This window comes from Eutrigla gurnardus (genome assembly GCF_963514095.1).
Source record: "Eutrigla gurnardus genome assembly, chromosome: 5".
Lineage (NCBI taxonomy): Eukaryota > Metazoa > Chordata > Actinopteri > Perciformes > Triglidae > Eutrigla > Eutrigla gurnardus.
In genome coordinates this window covers 21,859,445-21,884,801 of record NC_139919.1, presented here as the reverse complement: position 1 = coordinate 21,884,801, position 25,357 = coordinate 21,859,445, and the positions used below count along the sequence as shown (strand labels likewise).

Genomic DNA, 25,357 nt, shown 5'->3' with positions numbered 1-25,357 from the left:
ATACTCCACAAAAGTGTGGACTCTGACTGCCCCCAACTGGAAACTAAGGGAAATACAAACTGAGAGATGTGTAATCTCTCTCTCTCTCTCCCTCTCAGACACACACACACACAGGTAAACTGTTATGATCCAGCAATTATGACCTGCGTTGATGTCAAGGAGATGGTTCTTTTTGAGTTTCTCCTCCTTCTCCTTCTCTGCCTTTTCTCTGGCCAGCTTGGCCCTCTTGATCTTCTCTTCAGCCTCCTTCCTTTTCTGATTCTCCTTTACTGCTTGCTGGTGGGGGAACGAGGAGAAAAGGATATCAGACATTTTGTGCTTGTTTGCTTCCTAAAATTCGAGAAGACAGGTGTGTCTCTGTATGTAAACATAACTACAAAACCTGTGTATCGCAGTTATCCACAGTAACTGGTAAAACAAGTTACCTGCTGTGGGAGCAATCCCAAACGGCAATTTTACAGTTGATGTATAAACTGTCAATATAATGGAGTCACTCCCATTCATTATTATGTCAATACAAACAGGTGTGCTGCCTTTTTTCTCTTCCTGTTTTGACATGTCTTTCATCTTCTCTTCTTTTTTTAACTCTTATTATTTGTGTCTTTGTACTGTATGTTTAAAAATGAGATTTTCTGAAAAACCACACCTGCAGACCAGACTTGCCTTAGTTCATTATCATTTATAAAAACATACCTGGAACATGTTTCTAAAGGTGTTGAGGTCCCCAAAGAATTCCTCTACGGAGATTTTTCTTGGGTCAAAGACAAAGAATTCTCCCAGGTCGGAATATTGCTTCTCCATATTCTTATGCAGCATATCCAGCTTCTCATGCTGCTCATGGGCGGTAACCACAAAACTGTGAAAACGTGCTGTTAAGGAACATAGAACCCATATCTCTGGATTTCAACAAGACATGACAATCATATTTAAGGATCACAACATCTATCACTTGACTGAATAAAGAGGATATGGACATCTTCTCCACAAACAGGTCCTTGTCATTTTGTGGAGGAGGGAAGGTTTCCAGATCTTTTTCCATTTTCTTGATCTGACGGCCCATCAGCTCAAGGTTCTTCTGAAGTGTCTCTGCAGAAACTGTAGGAGACACATTAAGTATGTAAAGCACCTACATACGTAGCTTATAATGGACTGTTCCATGCAATGTGTAACAAGGAGTGGTGATTAATGATACTATGTAGGGGTGGAGGTGTATAGAGATCACTTAGATGTCCCATGTACCTCTGCTGGCCTTCTCCACGTGGATGAGTTCATCCGTAAAGCTCATGACCTCAGGATACTGCTCTTGGCACACATCAGCCAGGAAATGGAGCAGCGTCTGCTTCAGATCAGCCGTTTTGGTGTCACGCAGCTGATTGGGAGAATTGATTTGAAAAAATGGCACACTGAAAAAGCTACCAATCAAAAGCATTTAATATCTGCATGTGCTACCTTTCTGTTTAAACATATGTGTAAATGGCTGTGCAAATATGACAGAAAAATTCCACCATTTATGCACTCACGTCCACGCTGCCTACTCCTTATTACAAAAATAAACATATAATCACATTATTGTACCAATGAAGGAGTTTTAGAACCATCTGTACATGTTTATATCTTTATTTAAATACTATGTAAAGCCAGTCTTGAAAAGGCTTTGCATGTTATTGTCTATGTACATGTGTTTTTATGTCACTCAACTGTATGAAACAGAATCACACAGCATGGGAACAGATTCTGCTTTTGTTGAATATAAGTCTACAATTCAGTATTGAAAATAAGTGAAGCCAACGACCTGGACGGTGAATTGATTTAGTGTCCTCTGCCACTGTGATAAAACTGCAGGTAGATCACTGTTAAGGGGTAAGCTGGGACCCAAAATTACACAAAGGGTAGCACTAAAGGTCTTTCCAGTGCGTTCAATCAATTTATGTGTGTGTGTGTGTACTGTCTACACCTCATTTTACCTTGCACAAGTATGATATGGAGAAGCCGAATGCCTTTCCATTGCGGGAGCCAGCATTCATATAGTTCCCAACAAGGAGGATGATCTCTAGGAGCTTGGTGAAGCTCTGGCTTTTATTGAGCTCCTCGCACGCTGCTGTCACAGACACCACATCTGGCTTAATGTTGTTCAGCTGCTCCTCAAACTGCAGCTTGAACAGGATGGCCTCAAGCCGTGGCATCAGCCGCTTCACACCGGACATCTGGAGACAAAAAAAGAGATGATTCCAAGTGTGCTTGTTGCCACATAGATTGTGTGTAGTTGTGTGTGAATTGAGGGGATTTCCTTCATTACACACATCCCACAGTTGAACAAAGCAATCTGTGTTTAGCAGCATGACAATCTCTGTGTCTAATGTAATGACGACGGTATGACTACATCTCTGTATTTAAGCAATTTTATGTGCCTTATTTCCTACAGATTCCCCTGCGGTTAGTCATGTCTTAGTCAGCTGAGATGTGAAGCTATACGGATTTTTACCAGAAAACATATCGTCTGTTTTGTGTGTGTTTTCATTCGTATGCATGTCCATGTGTGTGTATGTTTACTCACCACTACTCCAAACTGCTCGGACTCAGCCAAGTCATCATATTCATCCTTCATCTCTGCTAGGACAGTCAGCTGTTCTGCTCCTGGCAGTAGTTTGATCAGGCTCTACATGACAACGAGAGCAAAATATATTGAACATGACTATCGAGATCTGGATGCGTTCCAAACACCTCCTTTATCAAGACATGGCTCTACACAAAACACAAAGGCAGATGAATTGACCCTTGAAAGTCACTTCCATTGACTGGTTGCAAAAGATCCAAGATTCTGACAACCAAAATCCAAGATGGCAACAGCAAAAAAAAATCAGATCTCGAGTCTTCAAAACCATAGTACATAAACTAGTGGGTGACATCACGATGACTACTTCCACCTCTTATATACAGTCTGGGGTTGAGATAACGAGCAATAGCCTTGAAGATTCAATGTGTGAAGAAACTTGAGGATTGCGTGTTCTTGTCCAAGTATGTGTGATGCCTATCTTAGGCTGCCAGGTCTCTCTTGTAAAGGAGATAAAACATCTCTAATAATAAAAAACTAGAATTACAACCACCAGAAACCGATCATGTTGCAGTTTACATCCGTGTCTGTCCAAAGTGACATCACTTCCTCATTTTATCCTATTAGACATTTGTGTGAGATCGGAGCTCTGTACCTGAACCATGGACTCGGTGATGACTTTATCATTAACCGCCAGGACGGCGTTCTTGATCTCCTCATAAGGGACGCGGAACGATCCCAGGAAAATGGCTGAATGAGCAAACACAATTAACAGCACTTATTAAAATCCAACAAGGATTACATCAAACATGCTTGACTGTTGGCATTTCACTGAAGGCCTTTAGCACAATGCCATTGGTGTGGGGGCATCAAGCTTTCAAACAGATGGGCATCTGTGGACTTACAAAGGTTCTGTGCGCACTTGGAGTCAAGAATCTTCAGCTCTTTCACTTTCTTCTTCTGCTGCTGCTTTTTTTCATCTGCGCCATCCTGCTCCTTTTTGGCTGGAGAGGTGGATAGAGAAATAGGGAGGGTGGTGGTAATATTCAGAAAAGGACAGAAGAAAGGAGAGTTTTTTATAAGAAATCACATTCTTTGGTTATGAATATAAATAATGTTGGGAAAAAAAGGACAGTCAAAGTGGTAAATGCAATAGAGAGAGAAGAGGAAAAGGAGGGCCTATGTGATGGCTATAAAAACTGACAGGCTTGGCACGGCCTGCACTTTTTTCATTCCCTTCCTACTGTATGGTGTCATGGAGGTGTTAGGGTTATTGTATCAGTGGCCTTGGGTTATGATGGAACTGCTATGCAATGGCTGTAACCCTGGGGGTAAAACATCGCTGGTGTGCGAGTCTGGTAAATACGGTCGGACGTTTGTCAGCTGTTAGGCATTTCGAGTTTGTAATCAGCCTATGCACACACAGTGCTGTACATTCTATTACACACACACACACACACACACACACACACACACACACACACACACACACACACACACACACACACACACACTTGACAGAAATGCGTTACATTAACTTGTACTGACAAGGTCATGATTGTGACTGTAAGGATGTGTCAGTGTGTGGGTGTGAACGCAGACTGGATGAGAATTAGGAGTGAAAGATGAACAAGCACATGGGTTTGAACACCTAATTGCCCACTGTACACAGACACATCAAGTCTAAGGTCAGCAGATACTAGATGTCAGTTTTTTCCGCCAACATTTTAACATTCATTTGTACTATTACTACTACTGCATTCAACATGTGAAAGTACAGTATAAATGTAATTATTTTATTTCTATAATGAAGGAAATGCCTTATCAACTGTGGGTCAAAGAAGGACATTCAGGAAACTGTTCTTGGGACATGTTTTCAGACATTTTATACACTCAATCTGAAAAATGGTTTTAATTCCAAATTAAAACAATAATCAGCATGCTCTTTCTAATATAAATAACAATGGAACCAGTTCTGAAAAGGCCTAGGAGTATGTCTCAGTCATAATAATACAACTACCCCTATAGTTCCATCCAGTATCAAAAATACTAAAATAAATCATGGCCTCATCCTTTAGTGTCTTTATAGCAGACACTTTGATAAAAAAAAAGAAAATAGAGGACTATTCTGCCCACTTTTTTCCAATCATTATTTAGGTTTCGTCAAATGTTCTGTGTCCTTGTCTGTGTCTTATCTTTGTAAAGACCAGACAGTAACAGGAAACAAGAATCACAGTCTGGAAAATAGCCTGCAAGGAAACTGGTACAGCATAGTACACGTCTACCGTCTCGCTTTGTCACTCTCTTCCTGAAACACACAGACAAACAATACAAATCAAAGACCAGTCCACCTGTTTTCCACTGGTCGAAGATGACCTCATGTAATGACATCAGAAGCTAAACTTAAATGTTCCACTACAACGCACAAGGTTGTCTGTACTGAAACGACTGTAAACACCGTAAACAAAGACGGCGATGATGTTGTTGTAGAGATGGACCTATTTATGGCTTCTTATTTATCAGTGTTACTAATATGAATATCCATTATAATGTAGGTTTATCTAACCCCCACAACTCAGTACTGTATGTGTGTCCTTATTTCCTCACTTCCACACACTCGTCCCCCACCTCGTCCCACAATATGTCCACTCTTGCGTTTTCTCTGACAAAGACAGAGATAGCCACTACAGCATAATAACCCATTCATTCATCTGTCCATCCTTCCATATGGCCGGTCAAACAGTGCTTTGTCTCTATGTGAGAGGCCAGTCGGTCGGACAGTCTGTTAACAAGGCCAGGCCTCTTAATGAGCTCCTCATCTCTCCATTTAGAACACACACTTACAGACAAAACAGTCAGTCAGTCAGTGAACTGTGGCCTAAATAAGTCCCATTGTATCACTTAGCTTTATCAGCGTTCAGCGTTATGAAACTCCTCTCTCAGAATCAACCATCAATTGTGTCTTAGGTTTTTACTCAAACCTTCGGGCAATCTGATCGGTTTTTAAATCTGCTTGTGTACCGTTTGCATGTAATTTGTGTTATAAAAGTACAATAGGCTGTCTATATCACTATCACATGAATCAATAATACTATTGTGTGTCCAACACTCCAGCCACAGTCCCTGCTGAGAGCAGGAAACCAAAGCAGGAAGTCAACCATTACGCACACACACACACACACACACACACACACACACACACACACACACACACACACACACACACACACACACACACACACACACACACACACACACACACACACACAGGGTAGGAAAATCCGTCAGGACGTCCGAGAGGAAACAACAAATATCTTCACACAAACACAGCAAGTCACAGCTGAAAGGTTCGGAAGAGACTCGCAGGAAGTGACAAGGATCTACAAATAAACATCTTTGGGCAGAGACACAAACAGGGAGACAAAGACCTTAAATCATCCACTTCTTCAAGACAGTGAAATCTATAAAACTGGGGGGAAATACATCTAGAGATAATGGTGAGAGAAATAAAGATATCAACATATCAGTAAAACTTAAACTCATAAACACTGTGTGAACACATACATATCCACATGCTACAGCCCAGAGAAATGTCATCATGACTGTATATAATCTCAGGGACTGGCAATCCAGTTAATCCTGAAGAAGACTAATGACCTAGTGACGGCATCATGCCACTAGGTCAGTGTGTGCCTGGTTATGTGTATCTCAGAGAGATGGAGAGCCGGTCAGGGTGTGTGTGCATCCATGCTGTTAGAGCTACAGTGCCAGCTGCGCTCCAGCCAATGGAATCAGGCGCAGCTATGTTGACATCGTGGCTGATTCATAAAATGGGGTCTGGTGTGCAGATTGTAAAATGGCTGCTCTGTGGTTTCCACATGCACAGCCAGCTCATTTCATTTGTGAGCCAATGGCACCTCTGGTGGTGGCTATGTGGCACTGCACCATGTTACACTTAGTCATTGTGGGGGAGGAAAGGAGGCGTCAGAGGGCAGAACACATGTGTGGCTACACACACCCGTGCACGCACACACTCACACACACCCACACACACACACACACACACAAAACACACACAAGCACATACGAACACACTAGTGGAGTGCATACATCTTAATCTCCACATGTGTTATCGTTCCAGCTGCCTTTTTGTTATACCGTCACACAAAGAAGAGCCATTTTTGTGGAAACAAATCACAAACACACGCACATGCCACACACACACACCACACACACACACACTCCTTTCCTGGAACACTTCCCCATCGTCTCCCCAACAGCTGCTTGGCACTGAGCGATTGAGAGATGATGTGGAGGGGGGTCTGTGTGTATGTGTGTGGAGGGGGTTCTGTGTGTGTGTGTGTGTGTGTGTGTGTTTACACAGACAAGCATGTGTGCGTCATGAGAGAAAAACTAAATTCTTCCATTTCGGACTTCTGCTTTTAATTAAGTGGAAAGAGAGAAAAAAGCAGAGAAAGGAGGGGGAGGATGGGGTGCACAGAATCATGAGGAGCCAAGTCATGCAGAGGTCTCTGTCAATATATAACCAAGTTTGTGTGTGTGTGTGTGTGTGTGTGTGTGTGTGTGTGTGTCTGTCTCCATCTGCACAAAGAGGAGTCTGTTCATCAGTCAGCAGACCTGAGTGTGTCCTTCAACCCCCCTCCCTCCGATTCCCAAACTCTCTCATTCCCTCACTCCTTAAAAGGAGAAAATGTGTGGTGGAGAAGGTGATGAGTAGCCAGGCTTGGAAAAAGGAAAGAAACATAGAAAAAGACAGATGGAAAGAAACAAAACTGGTACAAGATATATAGGAAGACAAAGAGAGAGACAAACAAAAGAGGAAAAATTCATCCCTGACCACTCTGAACTATAGCCTCAACTCTAAAAATAGTTTCCATCATCTCCCCAGAAAGCAGTCTCTCTCCTTTTCAATCTCTTCTCCTGTCTTTTCATGAGGTCTATTCATCCACTCATCACCACTCCCTGCACCCAGTTTATTTTTAACCCGCTAAAAGCTTTCAGATGATGTACTCTATTGTATATCTATGGCACCACATGTGTTTTTCATGGGCCCTCTGGTGGCAAAATAGGAGAAAAGCATCATGTTAACTTTATATAACTTCCAACTACCTTTTTTCCATTCAGCATTCCAGGGCTGTAGATTGTCTAAACTGCAGCCGAGGAGGGGGTTTATAGTTTCAACATCAATATCTCCGGGGTTAGCAGTTCTTTGGAAAAAGTTGCTGAGGTTGCCCAATTCAAAGAACCACACAGAGACACAAACAAATAGTTTGCCAACTTTAAACAGCAACATAGACCAAATACATTTCAGGAAAACTTAAAAAGATCTGGGGTTTTAAAGTTTAAGAATGCTAAAGCATTAGTACTACATGTGGAATGAGACAAAGAAAAATGAAAAAGAAAGGGAGGGGGGCATAAAGTTCTTTGTCTAAACTAAACAGAAGGCCACGACTATGGCAGACAGAAGGACAGCTGTAGCCTTGGTCCCTTTAAACTTTAAATGTCCAACATTCTGTCACTCCATATACGTGTGAGTGTGTGTGTGTGCATGTGTGAGTTTGACAGAGGAAGAATGAGGGGGTTTCCACGGTAACCTGGGTCTGAAAGAGCCCCTTCATCCTGTTTTTCACTGTGAAAGGAAATGAGGGAGAAAAAAAAAATCCTGACTGTGTGTGTGCGTGTGCTTGAAAAGGACCAGATGGCAGGGTGGGGCAGTGAGGAGGGGGGACGGGGCAGGATGTGGGAGGGCCGGGATGGCGGGGGAGGGCTTGTGGGAGGGGCTAAGGCTGTGCTCACTTGCGCACCCCTGGTGCATTAACAGTGTAACTGCAGCTTAGATTTTCTACATTGAACTAAGTTGGATATGATCACACTACATTTGCTTTAAACATGTATAATGTACCATATTTATAGCGAAAAATATCTAGAGAATCTAGAATAAAGAATTTAGTTCTGCTTTACCATCTGTTTAGTAGACTAGGCCTGCTGCAACAAACATTTTTAACAAAGATTGAACGGCACCACACTTTTTTTCTACAAAATGTTCTTTTCAAATGGAGGCAGCCAAAAATATTTATAATCTTCAATCTATAAAAATAAGTCTGTTACAGTGTATAAAACATCATTTTCTTATTTAATTGTCTTGCAAAACTTGTCCCTACATTGTATTTGATTAAATTCAAAATCATCAAATAGCTCTACGTCTTTGTCACGGTTGGCAACAAGGCGTGTTGTATCAGTCAATTAAAATCAAATAAGTCAGATAAATTGTGTTAAATTTTGAGTCAGTGTGTTTAATGGCTTGTCAAATAATTGGCTTGTCAAAATATCATGGTAGCAGCAGGTTGCAAACTGGTGTTCTGAATTCTGATTTTTCTTTTGTTTACATCTGGATGACAGATGTAAAAAAACCTCACTTTAATATAATTCAAACAAAATAACTATACTTATAATATACCACATACTTTCAATGTTAACTGAACTTACATTTTTGTAACATATTTGAAGTAAACAAATATAAATAGCACATTTGAGATATTTATTTATATTTTTGTGAAGGGTTACATACAGCAGCATATCTTTTTTATGTAAATGTGTTGACTACAGGAGGCACAAAGTGTGGGTCCTTCAGTGAGGTTACTGTTTATGTGTGAAGCCACAGTGCCCTCCACTGGAGAAATTGGTGTACTGCTACTTGGCATAAGACTGGCAAAACCCTCCATCACCTTCACCCTCCATCTCGCAAACCAAGTTGTGTGTGTGCGTGTGTTTTTGTCAGTGTGTGTCTTTGTGAAAGAGAGAGAGAACATACTGAATGTGTGTGTATACATATCTGATGGTTTAGGGGTTACAAACAGGAGACAGAGGTGGAAGGAGTGAGTGGACGTAGGAGAGAGGGCAGAGGTTTGGAAATAGTGGGTCTGTGTGTGTGTGTGTGTGTGTGTGTGTGTGTGTGTCAGTGTTGTTCTCTCAGGGCCATTCTGACCTCTCTATGCTCTTCTGGCCATGAAGGTCTTCAACGATGACGCACACACGGCACGTAATGGCTTCACTGATGAGACACACACACACTCACACACACAGACACACACACGTATGCTGCCTGCATTGCTGATAAGGTGCAGTACAGTCGACACACCGACACAGCACTACCTTGAACTCGAATTCACACTTGCTGAAACCACACAAACATCCCATAAATCCCCATAGCAAATAACAGAGGACACAGACAGAGCCCCCCCAACCACCCCCTCACACACGCACACACACAAGTAGAGGTGAGCTGCTGGTGTGCTTATTAAATCAGTCCTATATCAGCCAGTCTCCTTGGGACAGCAGAAAAGATTTACTATAGCAATTACATTGGCTAATTACGAGGAGGAGAGAAAGCGGGAGTGCGGGAGAGCTACAGAGTGTAAAGGAGAGAAGGAAATCAAATCAGAAGGAGCGAGAGCAAATAAAGGTGTGACAACGGAGACGATGAGAGAGCAAATAAAGGGGAGAGAGAAGTTAAGTTTGGAGGACAAAGACGATGAGGAGGTGACCTTGGAGTAGACACAACACCCGAGCCTTGAATTGGGTGCACAAACACAAACAAAGCTTCAACGTTAAAACTTCAAACTCACAAAGCGTGTGCGCGGCGGACTGACTAACTGAGTGACTCACTGAGTATGTAAGTAATGTTATTCTGGTAGCCTGTGTGGCCCCTTGGTGTTTGTTATTCACAGTGTGAATGTCCTTGACGCTGCACTGGCCTTCACAGCACAGTGCTCCCTCTACGGGGAGGAGAGTGAATTACATCATTAAGCAGGCTCGCTCCCTGCTACGCTGGGTATCCATCAACCCCGATCCTTGTTCATAGCACTGTGGATGACACGCAGTGACATTTGCAGCCACTTATACACTTTACGTATGTATGCGTGTGTAGACCCACTGATGAGATTAGTGTTCTCACAGACAGCTATGTGTGAAGGTCTGACAATCTGTCATATTTTAATATACCCTTGAAGAGAAGCAATTAAAAAAGTGCTAATAACTTGATGTTTCATCATTCCCATTAGGGAAAGATGAGTATGCCACCCTACCTTAGCTTCACTCAAAGGGGTCGGGGGCACTTTCTCACTTCATCCTGTCAGATGCTTGAACTGAGGTCATGCAGTCAGAAGTACTGACATTTCCCTGGTTGTCAAGTGCTCTGTCCATTCTGACCGCTTCGATGACATATGCACAACCATGCAGAAAGTCTCATTTACATGGGCACAAAGATGGAAATGAAAACTTATAAATTGGGTTTCTATCTCAATTAAAAAGTTAGATGAACTGTAACACACATGCACCCCGTGAGGCCCATTTTACCCCGGGCAGAAAGGATTAGGTGCTGTGCTCCTGGCAGCCCTCAAATATTCATTATTACCTTATGGAAAGATAGCAGGGAGTGAGTGGGAGCAAGAAGGAGCTAGAAAAGGGGAGAGCTCGGAAAACAGCATGAGTAAGTGATATAGAGGCACTTTATGAATACAAGCAATTCTGACTTATGCAAAGCAAACTAGATGAAAGGAGGACAGAGAAAATGGAGGTCTACACGGTGTCATGCCATGGAGGACAGTTAAAAGCTCGTTGCAGGAGCGGAGCACACACTCATCCCCTGTTAATCCCTCAGTTTCTGTCCTCTCGTCTCCAACCATCCATCCCTTCACTCGTCTTTATCTCTGCTTCAGTGATGAGGACAAAGGAAAGCACTCACTCATTTGCTCCCTCCCTAGTCCCCCCCCCCCCCCCCCTCCCCTCCTTTCTCCTTTTCTTGGTCTCTTCAGGCAAGGCTTGCAGGCCTGATTAGCAATTGTGACTTGACCACATGGTGGAAAGATTGGCACACATGCACATACACACACAGGAGCAAGTACACACACACACACATGTACATGCATACATACGTATGTGGCAACGAGGAGGACAAGGGCCAGTTTTGCTAGGACTAATTACCCCTCAAGCAAGGCCCAGAGACAAGGAGGGGGCCGGAGAGGAGGAGGGAGTTTTGCCTTTGCTAATGTCAGCCAACGCTCGCAGGACATACACACTCATAGACACTTGAGAAAGTGAAATCTGACTGGAGGCAAAAGATTGGGCTGTTTTCTGTTGCTTGTCACTGTGTTTTCAGCCAACATGTTAATATGACCAAGCCAAGGAAACTAGACAAGAGAGGAGGAAATAAAATAAGAGGAAATAAAAAAAAAAAGGAGAAATGGGAATAGACATGTGGAGAGCAATGCTGGAGGAGAGATAAAGGGGATGAATAGCAAAGTGGAGAAATTGCGAGGGGAGGCAGTATTGTGAGGAAGAGGCTGTGGAGCAAAAAGGATGAGAGAAAAGGATGAGGAGAAAGAAATTATGATCTGGTCAACAGAGTAAGAAGAAAGCGGATATGCAAACCCAGTCCAGAAAGAATTTGCCTCAATTATGACAATTAACATACCGTACTAGTCATCTCCATCTCCATTCACATGCAAATCCAAAGCTTGGTGTATTTTATTTACAGCTTTGAATCATTGGAAACCAGAAGGTATACGGATCCTGCTATCCATACTGCTGCTGAAAATATGGTGAGCACTTTGCATTTGTGTATGTGAACCTTTGTGCGTCTTTCCAAAGACTAATGCAGGTGTTCGAAAATACATCAATAACCCTGGATCATAGTAAAACTATGTAGCTGGGGGGGATGACAACCATGATCTGGCAACATCCACCTCTGCGTGGGAACCTGGGGAATGGAGCTTATAAAAGATCCATTGGGGTGCTGCAGGGTTTCCAGTATGTGAAATCACTTTTACCCCAACCCCGAAAGAGAAAAAAAACAATCCACCATAAACTAACCAAGAGTAAGAGATATTTAAACAGAGGCAGACGTGCAAATCCTTTCCTAGAACATCTGTCTGCTGGCCTCTCAGGAATTGGCTGTAGTTGGGGCTAGACAAAAAGACACAAGCATGCACACAAATAAAGAAACAAACATACACAAAAGTACACACCTAATCCCACCATGTGCTTAGTGCGCCATCAGGGGACGTGTTGCCAATCAGACTGCTATGTGAGGTTGGGCAAATGAAAACAATCAAGGAACAAGGCACAATATTGCTAAGAGGCTGGCACGTGTTTGTGCGAGTGACACTGTATGTGTGTGTGTGTGTGTGTGTTTGTGTGATTCACAGATTCAAACGTACGACCACACATCATGCCAACCAGAGACCAGCCTCAGTGCTTTCCCAGAGGGACTGAGGCTGGGATGGATTCTCTGGGTCTGAATTCTCTGTAATTAAAATGATTGACAGTAAGAGTGGCATATTCACACAATGAATCAATGTTTTGGGCTTCACTGCTGTGGTGCACATCGTTGGACGCCTCTGCAAAATGAAAGCAATGTAAAGATTATCTTGGCACTGCCACACACATTCAACCCGCAGGCTGGCCTGGGTGTTATTTGTTTTTATTTTACTATTTAAAAGGTGCTCAATATGAATACAGGTATTGCATCCACACGGCTCTCAAAAGGGCGAAGGCTGCACTAACAGTGCAACAACAGCAACGTGGCATTGAGGCCACGAGCTATGCTCTCATGCACTAACGGGATAAAACGCACACTCGGCTGGCCCAGCTATGTCAACAAACACACAAAGGGAGAGTGACTTGACATTGCAAACGGTTGTTTGCTGTTACGTTAATGCTCTTGACATCGTTCAGAGAACCAGCAAAACAAAGGAACAGTAGAGCAGTCGTATCCACAATCTCCACAACTCAAGGTTTGACAGCAATGCTCCCCAAAATACTGTAACACAAGACTCTCTGTGTATTTTCTTTATTCTACCTGTTGTTTGTGCTGTGGACTTGTTAGCTAGCATGTGTGTGTGTGTGTGTGTGTGTCTGGCGAGATATTGCTCTTCTCTCCGTCTTGTCTTTTCTCACGGCTCAGTGAGTATGTCAGACTGCATTGGCCCTCTTTCAGAAGCTACTGAGAGATGGCAGCACCATTAAAATTTAACCCACTATCTCGCCACTCACCACACACTGACAAGAGGGGGGAGAACGGCAGAGATAGCCAGGCGGGCATACAAGGATGTACAGGCATGTATCTAACCACAGATATGCACAAGCACAACCACACTCACGCAGCAAGGAATGTGTGAGATGTGATAGCAAGAGATGGGCCGTGAAGGATCCTATACAGATGGAAAGTAAAAAATAAGATGGAGCAGATTACTGCTTGAAAACCACGACCATCTGATGCATAGACGGCTGCGGAAATGAGTGACATCAATTCAACAGTGGGAAATTGAGAATTTGTACGGGCCTTGCATCTTACAAGACTACACGATCCCGCTCTCTAAATCCACATTTCCACACTTTCTATTACTTTCTCCCTCATCAGCTCACTCCCTCACAGGCAATCCTTCTTTCACTTTCCCCTCCCTCTCCTTTCTAAATCTATCACTCTCTCTCTTCAATATTTTTGACACATTGCTTTTTCATTTTTCTGTCTTCTCGCACCGTCTCCGGTTTTCTCTCTCTCCCTCTTTCAGTTGCTGTGCTTTTCTGCCCCAGTGGAGTGTGGGATAGCAGGCAGTGCTGGGAGGCCTACGCTCTCTTAATTAAGAAGCAAGGCGGAACGAGGCCACAGTTAACAAGGACACACACACAGAGACAGCGTTGCACTGCTTTACTTGTGAGGACCCACGTCATCTACGGGTCTCAGTGCTAAAGTTAACCATCAGCACCATATGCCTGACCTGAGCCTGCACCTTCCCACACTGAGCTAGACCTGATTCAAATCCAGGTCCTAACCGTTTAGTTGTACCTAGAAAAAAAAATAGACAAAACGTTCCCCACAAAGATAGAAGCACACCGTGCATGAACAACATGAGCAACAGATACTGTTAAAGACCATAGTGGTCAGTCACACACACAGGCACGTATGCCCGCCCTCATACGCACACGCATTACACACACATATGCATCACACACCACAATGCCTAATCAGAGGCGGAGGACCTGGGTGGAAATCTGCAGGACTAGGACTCAATCAGCCAGTGCAATCAGACAAAGGACACACACAGCTACAATTACACACTGGGACGACACAACGCAATAAGCCCCGAGCTGACGGACGGGAGGAAGGCCATTACATTATTCAGTCTACCTCATCACCACTGTAACCAACACACACACACACACAAAGGAGGCGGGATGGAAGTAGCTATTTTGAGAACGCATGCGTCCGTTCTCTGCGAAGGTGACTTTGGGCTGGCTGGAGTGGTAATTGGGTACACATACAAATGCCTTTTCTTTCTCTTCTCCGCGTTGGCTTCAAAGTCTCTCTTTTTCCCCCCACCACCATGATCCCTCTCTTTCCCTCACCGCAGCCCCCGAACGTGATTACATTTCCGACATGAGTGAGGGGTGAAGAGAGAGAGAGAGAGAGAGAGAGAGAGAGAGAGAGAGAGAGCAGTGGAATGAAGAAAAAGTGAGGGAGACAGATGATTGACTTGGAAAAACAAAGAGGGTAGAAAACAGCTCTTGCATTGGATGGAAAAATACAAAATTTTAAAATACAAAAACAAGAATGCATAGACACGGGCATGTGGATTAGCATTAGCCCTCTGCAAACAAAAATGCATACCTCTCTCTCTCTATATATATATATATATATATATATATATAATTTTACTCAGCAGGGGAGCAAGCCAAAGTGGAGGAAAAATATATGAAATGTCAGTCAGATTGTCATCCTGATCTTTTCTGTCGAGACGCATGCAGACACACACGCACAAAGTCTAATGGCCATCTCATTTCCGTTCAGACGAGTGACATTTTTCTCTCTCTCTTTCCATCGCTCCTTCTGCACTCCGTGGTGACAAAATTAGCATTCCTTTCCCTCCTCCGCCTCTCCCTCCCTCCACGGCTGGACAAGAGGTGAGGACCACAGGGACGGAAGAAAGGAGAGAGAAAGAGAAACAAAAGAAGACATTAAGAGAAAGAGGGGTAAAAAAAACATGCCAGAGCGATATGTGAAGACAAAGAAGCAAACAGAGAGCAGCGTGTGACAGGCAGAAAGAGACGAGGCATAGTAAGACAAAGACAGAAAGATGCCATGGGAGAGAGCAAGGAAGAAAAAGACAAATACAGCGAGTGGACACGATGCAGGCTTGTGGAGAGAATGAGGGGGGAAAATATACCCTCAAGGGATTCTTATCACCATGACAACCCTCTCCTGTCTCCTTTGCTGTCCAGTTGCATGACAAACTCCTGCTTCTTACCTCAGCACGGACAAAATATTCACTAACAATCACAGTCCGATAAATCAAACCTGTGGTTAAATTGTGGCAATAAGTTGCTTTTAATAACTAAATTCAAACTACCTGTGTATAAAGGAACAACAGTAACAGCTGGACAACCGTGGTTCAGTTCGCTTTGTTTACTCTGCGCAAGACTGCCTCACGTCCCTGCATGTGGGAGGGTGTATAAACCTGCATGTGTGCATGTTTCTACAGGGACAGGGTAGAGGGCCCATAGGGTGAAATTAAAAGCCAGAGACACAGAGTCCTTGGGAGCAACTGCAGTAAGAACTTTATGGGCAAAAGGGAACAAGGAGGGAGGGTGAAACAGAAAAAAAAAAAAGAAAAAGAAAACTGACCTTTAAAAACACAGCGAGTTGGAGAGAAACGGTGAGAGATGAGAGGTGTAATGGAAGACGGGATGGTGAGAGAGAGACTGAATTAGATTATGCCGAATTGAATGCGACAAAAGAAAGACAGAAAAAAGTGAGAGGATGAGCTGGAAAGGAAACATTATTGGACCGAGTTGTTGGTGAGGGAGGGCCAGGAGTAGAAGAGAGAGACAAAGGGACCGAGAGAACGAGAGGGAATGAGAATCCTAATCAGAAACCTAAAGAACAAAATAATAAGGCTGCCTGACAGCAAATGTCAGCTCAGGGAGGGTAGCAGATGGAGGGAGAGAGAAAGAGCGAGCAAGACGGAGAGAGGAAGAGGAAGATGGGAGGAGAGGAAAAGGGGAGAAACAAAACATTCAAAAGGAGACAGGTGGGGTTGGAGTGATGGAGACACTTCCCCCCTCATTGCTCCCTCCAGGAGAAAGCAATACAATCGTTCTGATGCTAAGAAGCAACACATCGCTAGGAAAGATATTCCCCACCTCCCACTGGAGGGAAACAGAGCCGCCAGGTCAGTCGGGTGAATCCTCATATGATAGTGTATACGTGTGTGCGGAAATGCGTGTGCTTGTACACTAACACATTCTCTGCCTGGCTGGGAAATGTCGCCCTTGAGCCAACCTTGACTGCTGTTTCACTCCGGCAACGCTTTGCTTTAATTCCCGAATCAAAAGCCATCTCGCTTCATCAGGACTTTATGGTGTGAGAGGATCCTGACGGTCTCCTACAACGCTCATCTAGCTCTAGGTGTTCAGTATTAGCAATTCAGTTTGTCCCCTTTGAGATGCAGAGCAAACCCATTGACGTGTCAAACATCTCCAATTAATGTGGACAATCCCTTTAAAATGCATCTTGATTGATTTTTACCAGAATCATCAATGAAAAAAACGATAGAACAGAAATTGCAAATACTTGATTATTTAAATTAAGATGACAGTTATTGCTAGGAGTATGCACACACACACACACACACACAAAAGCAAAAGAAAAGCGATTTTTATTTCATTTATTTGTGGTGATGAGGTGCCTGAGACTGAATAATATTTATACTTTTTAAGAACCAGAATATTAACCAACCCCTAAGGCTTAAAACAACTTAAATATGTCTGTTTTCTAATCTATAATTCTATAATTAAATTATTAAGTATTGAACTTTGGCCAGTCTTTAAAATTTAAACACTCAATAGAATAAAAAAAGGCAGGCAAAATCAGAAGTGATGTCGATAATATTATGCATTCTGTTGCAGGGTGAACATGAGCAATGTGAATCTTAAAAAGGACATCAAACTTTAATGATTTTAAACAGTTCTTTTATGTTAACCAAAGGTCAATGGGGTAGGTCCAGGGTTATTCAAAAGCTACATTTCCATAAAGCACAACTGGTCATGTATTACAAATTGCAATGCCAACTCTTTTATAGATGATAGGTATCATAGGTAACTTTTTTGACATGTAGATGGCAGCTATTAAGGTAAAATGCAGGCGCAAATGACCAACAGGTGGCCTTAAACTAAAGCATGTATGAATGTTTTAAGCTTAACTGAGTTCTCTAGGATTCAGAGCTGTCAAGCAGCTTGTCCTTGTCAGACTACGACGCTATATAATCACAATCTGTTACAGTTTAGATCGGTCAATAGCATGCATTAGCTGTCAGTAATCATTAGCAATTATGTACCGGTAATTTGTCACTATCAGTGAGAACACAGATAGCTGTCACAAATAAACCGCGGAATGACATGATATTTTCGCTGTCGACTGCACAAGTCGAGCTCAATTATACAACAGGCTTGTACTGGCTTGATAATTTCCTACTTCATTATTATCTTCTGTAGTTTTTACTGGTTTGAAAATGAGAACCCTGAGAGCCGCCCCCATTGGTTTGTCTTTATAACAAATAATGTATTCTGCTGGACCAAAGAGCTTGGAGCTTGGAGCTTTTCACATATTGCATAGAGAAAAACAAACAAACAAACAAACAAATAACAGTAATTACACAGATGACTGGAAGTATTTGTTGGGGAATTTGGGAAGAAACAAAATTATATTCGAAGATAGGTTCAAGACACGTTATTATAGCCTCAACATACAAATGCTCTGAACAATAAAACTGACTGTAATTTATATGCACATCGGCTATTTCAAACATCATTATAAACGTTGTAAAATCCCAACTGATGTGATGAATTCAAATGACCTTCATGTGCCATTACATGATCTTTAGAGTCACAGTTACCTTGTAACAGTATTTATCATGAAGAACTGTAAATATGATGTCCACACTTCTGACTCTACTTCAGGATTAAATGTGTGTGGGTAAATTTCAACTAGGTGTGGAAATCTCGACAATTATCTAAACGTCCCGTGGGGTAATAACAGACATTCTTCCCTGAGCTATATCTCTATAAGAAGGTCAAAAGGAGATAGAGGTTATCAACTACTTAAAAAGCTGTCCCCGCATTTCCCCATAAACCACGGTTTCACCATCACACCTAAACCGCCCTCCTCAGTAAGGACATCTTCCCAATAACTTCTTCTCCCATTCTCTCCCTCCCCTCATCCCGCTCTCGCTACACCCAGTGAGTAATGGCGGGAGCAAAGAATAGTGGCAGAGTGCTATAAAAGTGTAATTTGCTCCATTTTCCTTGAGAAACAAAATTCACTTTCTGTCCTGCGTTACAATCTGTTAACATTCAGATGGCCGGCATTGCAGACAGCGCATTACCCGCCTACACTCCCTGCTAATGACCCTCGCACCGAGTGCACACACACTCGCCACCGTAGAGAACAAAGACACACAAGCCATGAGGGTATAACAAGTACAAAGTGGAGGCGAATGCATGCACACACGGCCAGTCAAATTCTGGTTTCAGTGGACTGATAGAGGGCAAAAGGTAAAAAGATAGGGAGTATGAAAAGAAAAGGTAGATGGGATGAAACTGTGTAGAGCGGCTAAGTATGTTTCTCTGAATTAAATTAAATAATTTGTTCAAGCTCACTTTTTGCTCCTGAAAGAGGAAAAACAGAACTATCTCTGCGGCCCCACAAGCCTTTCTACTAATCTGTCCGTCCTCTAATTCTCTCAAAGTCTTGTTCACATGTTCTTTCTCCAGCTTTTCCTTCACCCCCCCTTCTCCTCCTCAGTGTAAATCTCCCAAACTCTCCGTCTCCAACTCCATCTCTTTTGCCTCCTTGTTCACTTCTTCCATGCCCATCTCTCTCTTCCCCTCACTGATTCGCTCTCACACTCTCATCTCATCACTCTTACAGCAATCCTTTCTCTATCTCTCTCTCCTCCATTTCCACCACTCCTCTCTCAGGGAGCTAATAGCCTCGTCCTTTGTTCTTGGAGAACAGCAGGGAACAATGGCGGAGTGGGGCTTGTCGTTGTGGCAACAGGCATGAGACAAGAGAGAAAGAGGGAGGGAGACAAAGAAGAAAGGCAGAGAGAGAAAGAGCATGCACAGAGGGGTTGCTGGTTGTTAGCCGGGCGGCGGGGAAACAAGCGCTGGCTAATTACACTCGTTTCTATGCACACCGCAATTAAACCCTGATGCACACACATACACCGCCCGCGCTCAGAATATCCATCGCCACACACACACACGCACGCACACGACCACACGCACACGACCACACGCACATGCACAGACACACTCTGCGACATCAGAGAGAAAAGGCGAAAGAGAAAAGAGGTGGCAGTGAGACAGAAAAGGGGGTCTGGGAAGGAAAAGAAATGACACCTAAAGACTGAGGCTATTTTAAATCAATGCTACACTTCTCTCAAGTAGCATGGTAAAAGTTCATTAAAAACTTCTAGCTCAACACACAATCAGCTTCATCAAATCTATTTAAATACTGTAAGTTGACAAAGGTATGAGGTGGCGCTGTGACCTCTTCACACCCACACATTCTGCCTAAATACCTCTCTATCCGTCAAACCACCTCACACCAACTAACCAACAGTTGCTGCATTGTCACCAGCTGGCCTCGTTTCAACACTCCTATATTAATTAATTATCCCCCTCTCTTTTATCGGTTATATTCTTCCCACTCCATCTACCGTCAGTTAATCAGTTCATCTGGCTCCATCTCGTCACAGGATGATCTCCCCATATCCAGAGATGAAGAGCTTTAACTTCACACAAATTATAGTGGGAATAGAGGAGGGAGTGAAGGAGAGGTTGGTACGAATATTCAGAGAGACAGCATAAAGAGAGGTGGAAATGGGGAGACTTGCATCCAGGTCACACCACCCTGTAGGGGAGAACGTATCCTGCGCCTCATAAACAGCCCCCTTCCTTCATGCCTCTATTCATGGCCTAACACTCCATTAGCACACGTCGCAGAGAAACATGTGTTCCATGCTGTCGGCCTGTCTAGTCCATTATTCATGCGGTTTAATGCTTGCCCAAAGTGTGTGCGTTAAGCGTGCTGGAAGTTCACGTTAAAGAGCAGGAGTGTGTCATCACGTGTCTGAAGACCAGCTGATGTGTTGGTCACATCGAGCTTTCAGTGTTAAGGGCAAAAAGAGGCAGACAAAGAGATGTGCATGTGTGTGTGTGTGTGTGCGGGCACGCCACACGCATACCGATGTGCACAGAAAAGTTCAACTTCATACAGCAGCATGAACACACACACACACTCACACACACACACACGCAGAAACGCAGGGTGCCAATGAGGCAGATGAGGAGTGAAAGGAGTCACATTAAACAGCCAAACTTGTCCTGTTTCGCTTTCATAGCCCCAGTCCATTTTCATAATGCATTAAAACCACCGCTGAGAAGAGAGGGAGACATGGAAGGAAGAGGAGCAAGATGAGGAAGGGGGGGTAGAGAGGCACGGAGACACAGAAAGAGAAATGGAAAAGAGGAGAGAGGGGACAAGAAACATTCTCAAAGTAATCTAAAGCTGGTGGATGCATGGGGGTGCGAGGAAACAAGATAAGGATGAAGGGAGTGGAGGAGTAAGAAAAGAGAGCTCATCTCAGAGGCAAGATATGGGAATAGAAAGTGTCTGATAGAGGCACAGACAGATTAGGGAGGTGGATAAAAGAAGATGGGATGCACCGATAAAACAAGTGAGGGTGACGGCGAGAGAGGGGGAAGATGATTTAGTCACAAACTTTCATTGTGTGTGTTATGAATACAAGTGGGTTTCTTTATGTGCACGTGTGTTTGTAGTGCTCTCTCTGTGTGTGTGTGTGTGTGTGTGTGTGTGTGTGTGTGTGTGTGTGTGTGTGTGTGTGTGTGTGATTGCAGAGTGGCAAGGGGCAGAAGGTTCTCTGTTTCAGCACCAGCAGGCTGATGAGAGTTTGGGGCCAAACAGCCTGGAGGCAGAGTTGGCCTTGTTACTCTCTCACTCTCTCTCTCTCTTTCACACAAACAAACACACAATCTCAAATTGCACACAGCTATGGTCACTGTAACAAGCCGAGCATTCTGAACGTTGAACCTCATATTGTAACTATATATACATCTTTAAGCTCCATTGTATGATATCCTTGACATAAATCATGTGATCCCTATAATGCAAAACATTGCTAGTCCTGTAAATCCAAAAACCCAGTCTTGGAGCAGGTAGTGAAATTAAGTGATTCATTGACACGAATTACAAACAAACACAGGACTTTCGACAACCCTATGTTGAAGACGGCGTTTCCCAAAGCGTTGATGTAAGCCTAAATATTTCCATATACAGCTTTCAGCCAATTGGCTACGTTAACCTCCATCCTAACATTCCACGATTATTCCAAATTCAATAGTATACCGTGTATAGTACAGGTAATGTAAACATACGACTTACATACTGCCAAGATAAGAGCCACCATTTCTGGTTGGAAGGCAAAACACTCCTACACTACTAAAACGAAAGTTTTGGTGCAAATATAATATACGATCCACGTGGACAAAGCAAACGAATGGCTGAACATAGTCACAAATCTTTCTTTCTTTTTGGATTGAGTGGTGCTGGGGCATGTGTAAATATGCAACTGTTTTCCAACATGTTAGTCAGAAGAATGTGACAGAGAGTATACCAAGGTTTGAACTTTGTAGCAGAGTTGGTTTTGGAAACTTTTCTTTTTGATTCGGTACAGGATGAACGGCATCTTGATAAAACTTTAAACTTGCTCGAGGAACATAATTCATCACAGCTAACTTTCTCCTCTTTGACAACGTTACGTTATTGTCATCTGTGAAACTGCCGTGAAACGTCAAGTGCAATTTGTTTATGACCCGGAGAGACGCCATCTAACTCTCATCATCTCAAATAATCCTTACGTTATGCCTATCCTATTGTTATGTCATGAATTAAATCATGTGTACGAGCAACTCTCAGACATCTTTCAGAAACATTACTTTTGAAAGACAACTTCAATAAAAAGTTCATGAGGTTTATTTAAAATCTTTACACGTTGGATTCTAGACCATGCTGAAATGAGCAGAAACAAATAGATGCCTCGGAGGTACGAAAAAAGCAATCAAACATTAAGAAACATTGGAAATGGATGGAGGCAATTTATGGTACATGATTTGTTGAGAGCTAATACGTGCCTTGCACCCAATGTGGATCTATTAAATGTCTAATAACCTTCACTCAAATCTTCAGAGTGTGACAAAGGCAAGTGATTTCTGATTCCTTCTTATCGGCGGGGAAGGAAAGAGTTAAGGAACCAGTCGAACAGGAGCTGAGGCATCCAAAAGCCTATCTCCTCCAAGTCAGTGGCGTGAAGGCTATCTCACACACACCTGACAGAGACAGAATGCTGCCAATAGTGCCAGAGGGAACAAGAGGGAGGGAGGGCGGCAGACAGTGAGGAAGAAAAGGGGGAAGAAGGGAAGCACAAGAGAGCTAAAGGAAGGAGACAAAGAGAGAGAGAGAGAGTAAAGCAAAGGCGTGAAACGAGAGATGAATGGATAATGGTGAGTAGAGTTGTCGGTGGATGACTATTGCTCGTTTTGGTTCTCTTGTTGCTCTTTATGAAGAATTAAAAAACTCAGAAGGGGCATCATTTTGTATTTATGTGTAAAGAGGGCTAATGACTGATGGAGGCGCAGTGCTATAAAAGCACTAAGAGGTCCAGCAGCCCCACGCTAAAACTTTAATCGGGCATTAATAAAAACAATATCATTATTGTCTGATGAGGAAGTATGAGCACACACCTCACTGAATCTGGCAACCAGACACATACACAAAAATACAGTTCAGGAAACATGCAGACATAAACAGTCCCATCACTCATCGCGTTTTTCCTGTTTTCACTCCGTCTCCGCTCCCCTCCTCTTCCTCCTCCCGCTTTTTTATTGCCTTTTTATTGCCCTTCATCTATCAATCTACCTTCACAATCACTGTGTAAGATAAAGCACAAACAGAGCATGGGCATACAAGAGCACACACATCCACAAATGAGCATCTCGATGGGCGGAGCGAGGAAGCACAAAGACTGAAAGCACCGTCTCAAGGACAAAGGTAAGCCTCTCAAATCTCATCTGAAAGTAGAGCTGCTTCATACAGCAAAAGGGCTCAGACATGAGTCAAGCAATTGTAAGTAGTGCGGTTCCCCAGTCACACTATTCACCACAGAAATAAAGACAAACTATGAAAAATGGGAAGCCAGACGGAAAATGGACATCTAGAGAGGCACACCTGAATGCCGTAGCCTTCTTGAAAGAGTAGCAGAGCTATAGAAATCTCTCTCATACTCTTTTTCTCTTTGACAAAGCAAGGCTGGAAGGATGAAAGCACTGAATGAAAGCCTACACAGGACCTTAAGGGAAAGCATAATGGTGGCACAAAAAGCAGAAAACAAGGCAGGGGGGGTAACTGAAGAAGTCATTTTATGGATGTTCCTAGAATATGGGAAGGAAGTTGAACGGAGAAAAATGAGAGTGTGAGGATGGATGAAGAGTAGGGGATGGTAATAAGTAACAGAGGATAATCAGTAAGGCACACAGAGAAGGAGAGAGGGGGGTGGAGAGAAAGTCAAAAGAGACAAAAAACTGAAGGAGAAAGTGAGGGAGGAAAAGAATCACTTAGAAAATACTTTATTTTGCTTTCTTAGTTCTGAACCATCCTTGCTCTATACACCACACACACACACACACACACACACTCACAGAGATATGCGTCAGAGAGCGGATCAGGCACCGATAACATTACACTCCTTAATTCTTAATTAATCCTTCTAAACTGGATTATGGCGCAGAGCATGACAAGCCCAGGATTCCACCCTTGGCCCTTATGAGTGTGTGTGTGTGTGTGTCTCTGCGTAATGTCACTTTACAGTTTTTCAGCTCGGGGTCTCATAGGGCCAGCCTGTCCTCGCTTACATGATGTTGGGAAATGAAGCTGACAGTGTCTGTGGTCCCCCCTGACACAAACACACACCAACACATCAGCTCATTCTCTAAGTCTCTCTCACACACACACACACACACACACACACACACAGTGCCTCCCGTACACCAATTCACGAACGCGACAGGAGTCCCCAGACTGCAGGTCTTGAAACACTTATGAATTATTTTGGCGAGTGGTAAGAAGTCGTAGCATAACTTTGCACATTTCAAGTGGGGCCTCATGGGGGATATGTGCTTACTCACATAACAGAGACCGCTCCCCTGACACATGCATGCTCTTTTGAAAGCTGCCACACAAACTGTCCCATGCGATGTATTCGGCATTACGCTGCAGTCTGGAATAAAACTATACAGACTAAAAACTCTAGGCTACATGGACACCGATAATAATGAATGTTATGTTCTCCCCCCTCACCCCCCACATCAGACTTTGGACTTATACTATTACTTTTGGGAGAAAATCGAAATATATCTAACTGCTTCCTGAGTCTTGGTGGTAGCGTGGTAAGAAAAAAAGACACTACACAACAAATACCACCATTGCAAATGCACGTTTCCTATTTGAATAAGTAATAACACACTGTTTTTGTATGCTATGTGAGCATGGCACGAACCTAAACTTTAACCTTTACCAAACAGTACCAACATGTTTTGCTGTATCATACATTGGATATCAATGATCATGTTTTTAACAAACTACTATTTACT

The 25,357-nt window shown here is 43.2% G+C and overlaps 1 protein-coding gene across 1 annotated transcript in view; it reads right to left on the bottom strand.

Annotated features, from left to right (window-relative positions):
* diaph1 (diaphanous related formin 1) overlaps positions 1–25,357 on the bottom strand; it is an 84,328-nt gene that overhangs the window by 13,501 nt on the left and 45,470 nt on the right. Inside the window, exons 18-25 of the mRNA XM_084009913.1 lie at positions 3,457–3,555; positions 3,207–3,301; positions 2,555–2,656; positions 1,965–2,204; positions 1,240–1,369; positions 972–1,095; positions 694–859; positions 144–276 (exon numbers count right to left, since the gene is read on the bottom strand). Coding sequence (XP_083866039.1) covers positions 144–276; positions 694–859; positions 972–1,095; positions 1,240–1,369; positions 1,965–2,204; positions 2,555–2,656; positions 3,207–3,301; positions 3,457–3,555 — 1,089 coding nt within the window. The remainder of the gene's footprint in view (positions 1–143; positions 277–693; positions 860–971; positions 1,096–1,239; positions 1,370–1,964; positions 2,205–2,554; positions 2,657–3,206; positions 3,302–3,456; positions 3,556–25,357) is intronic.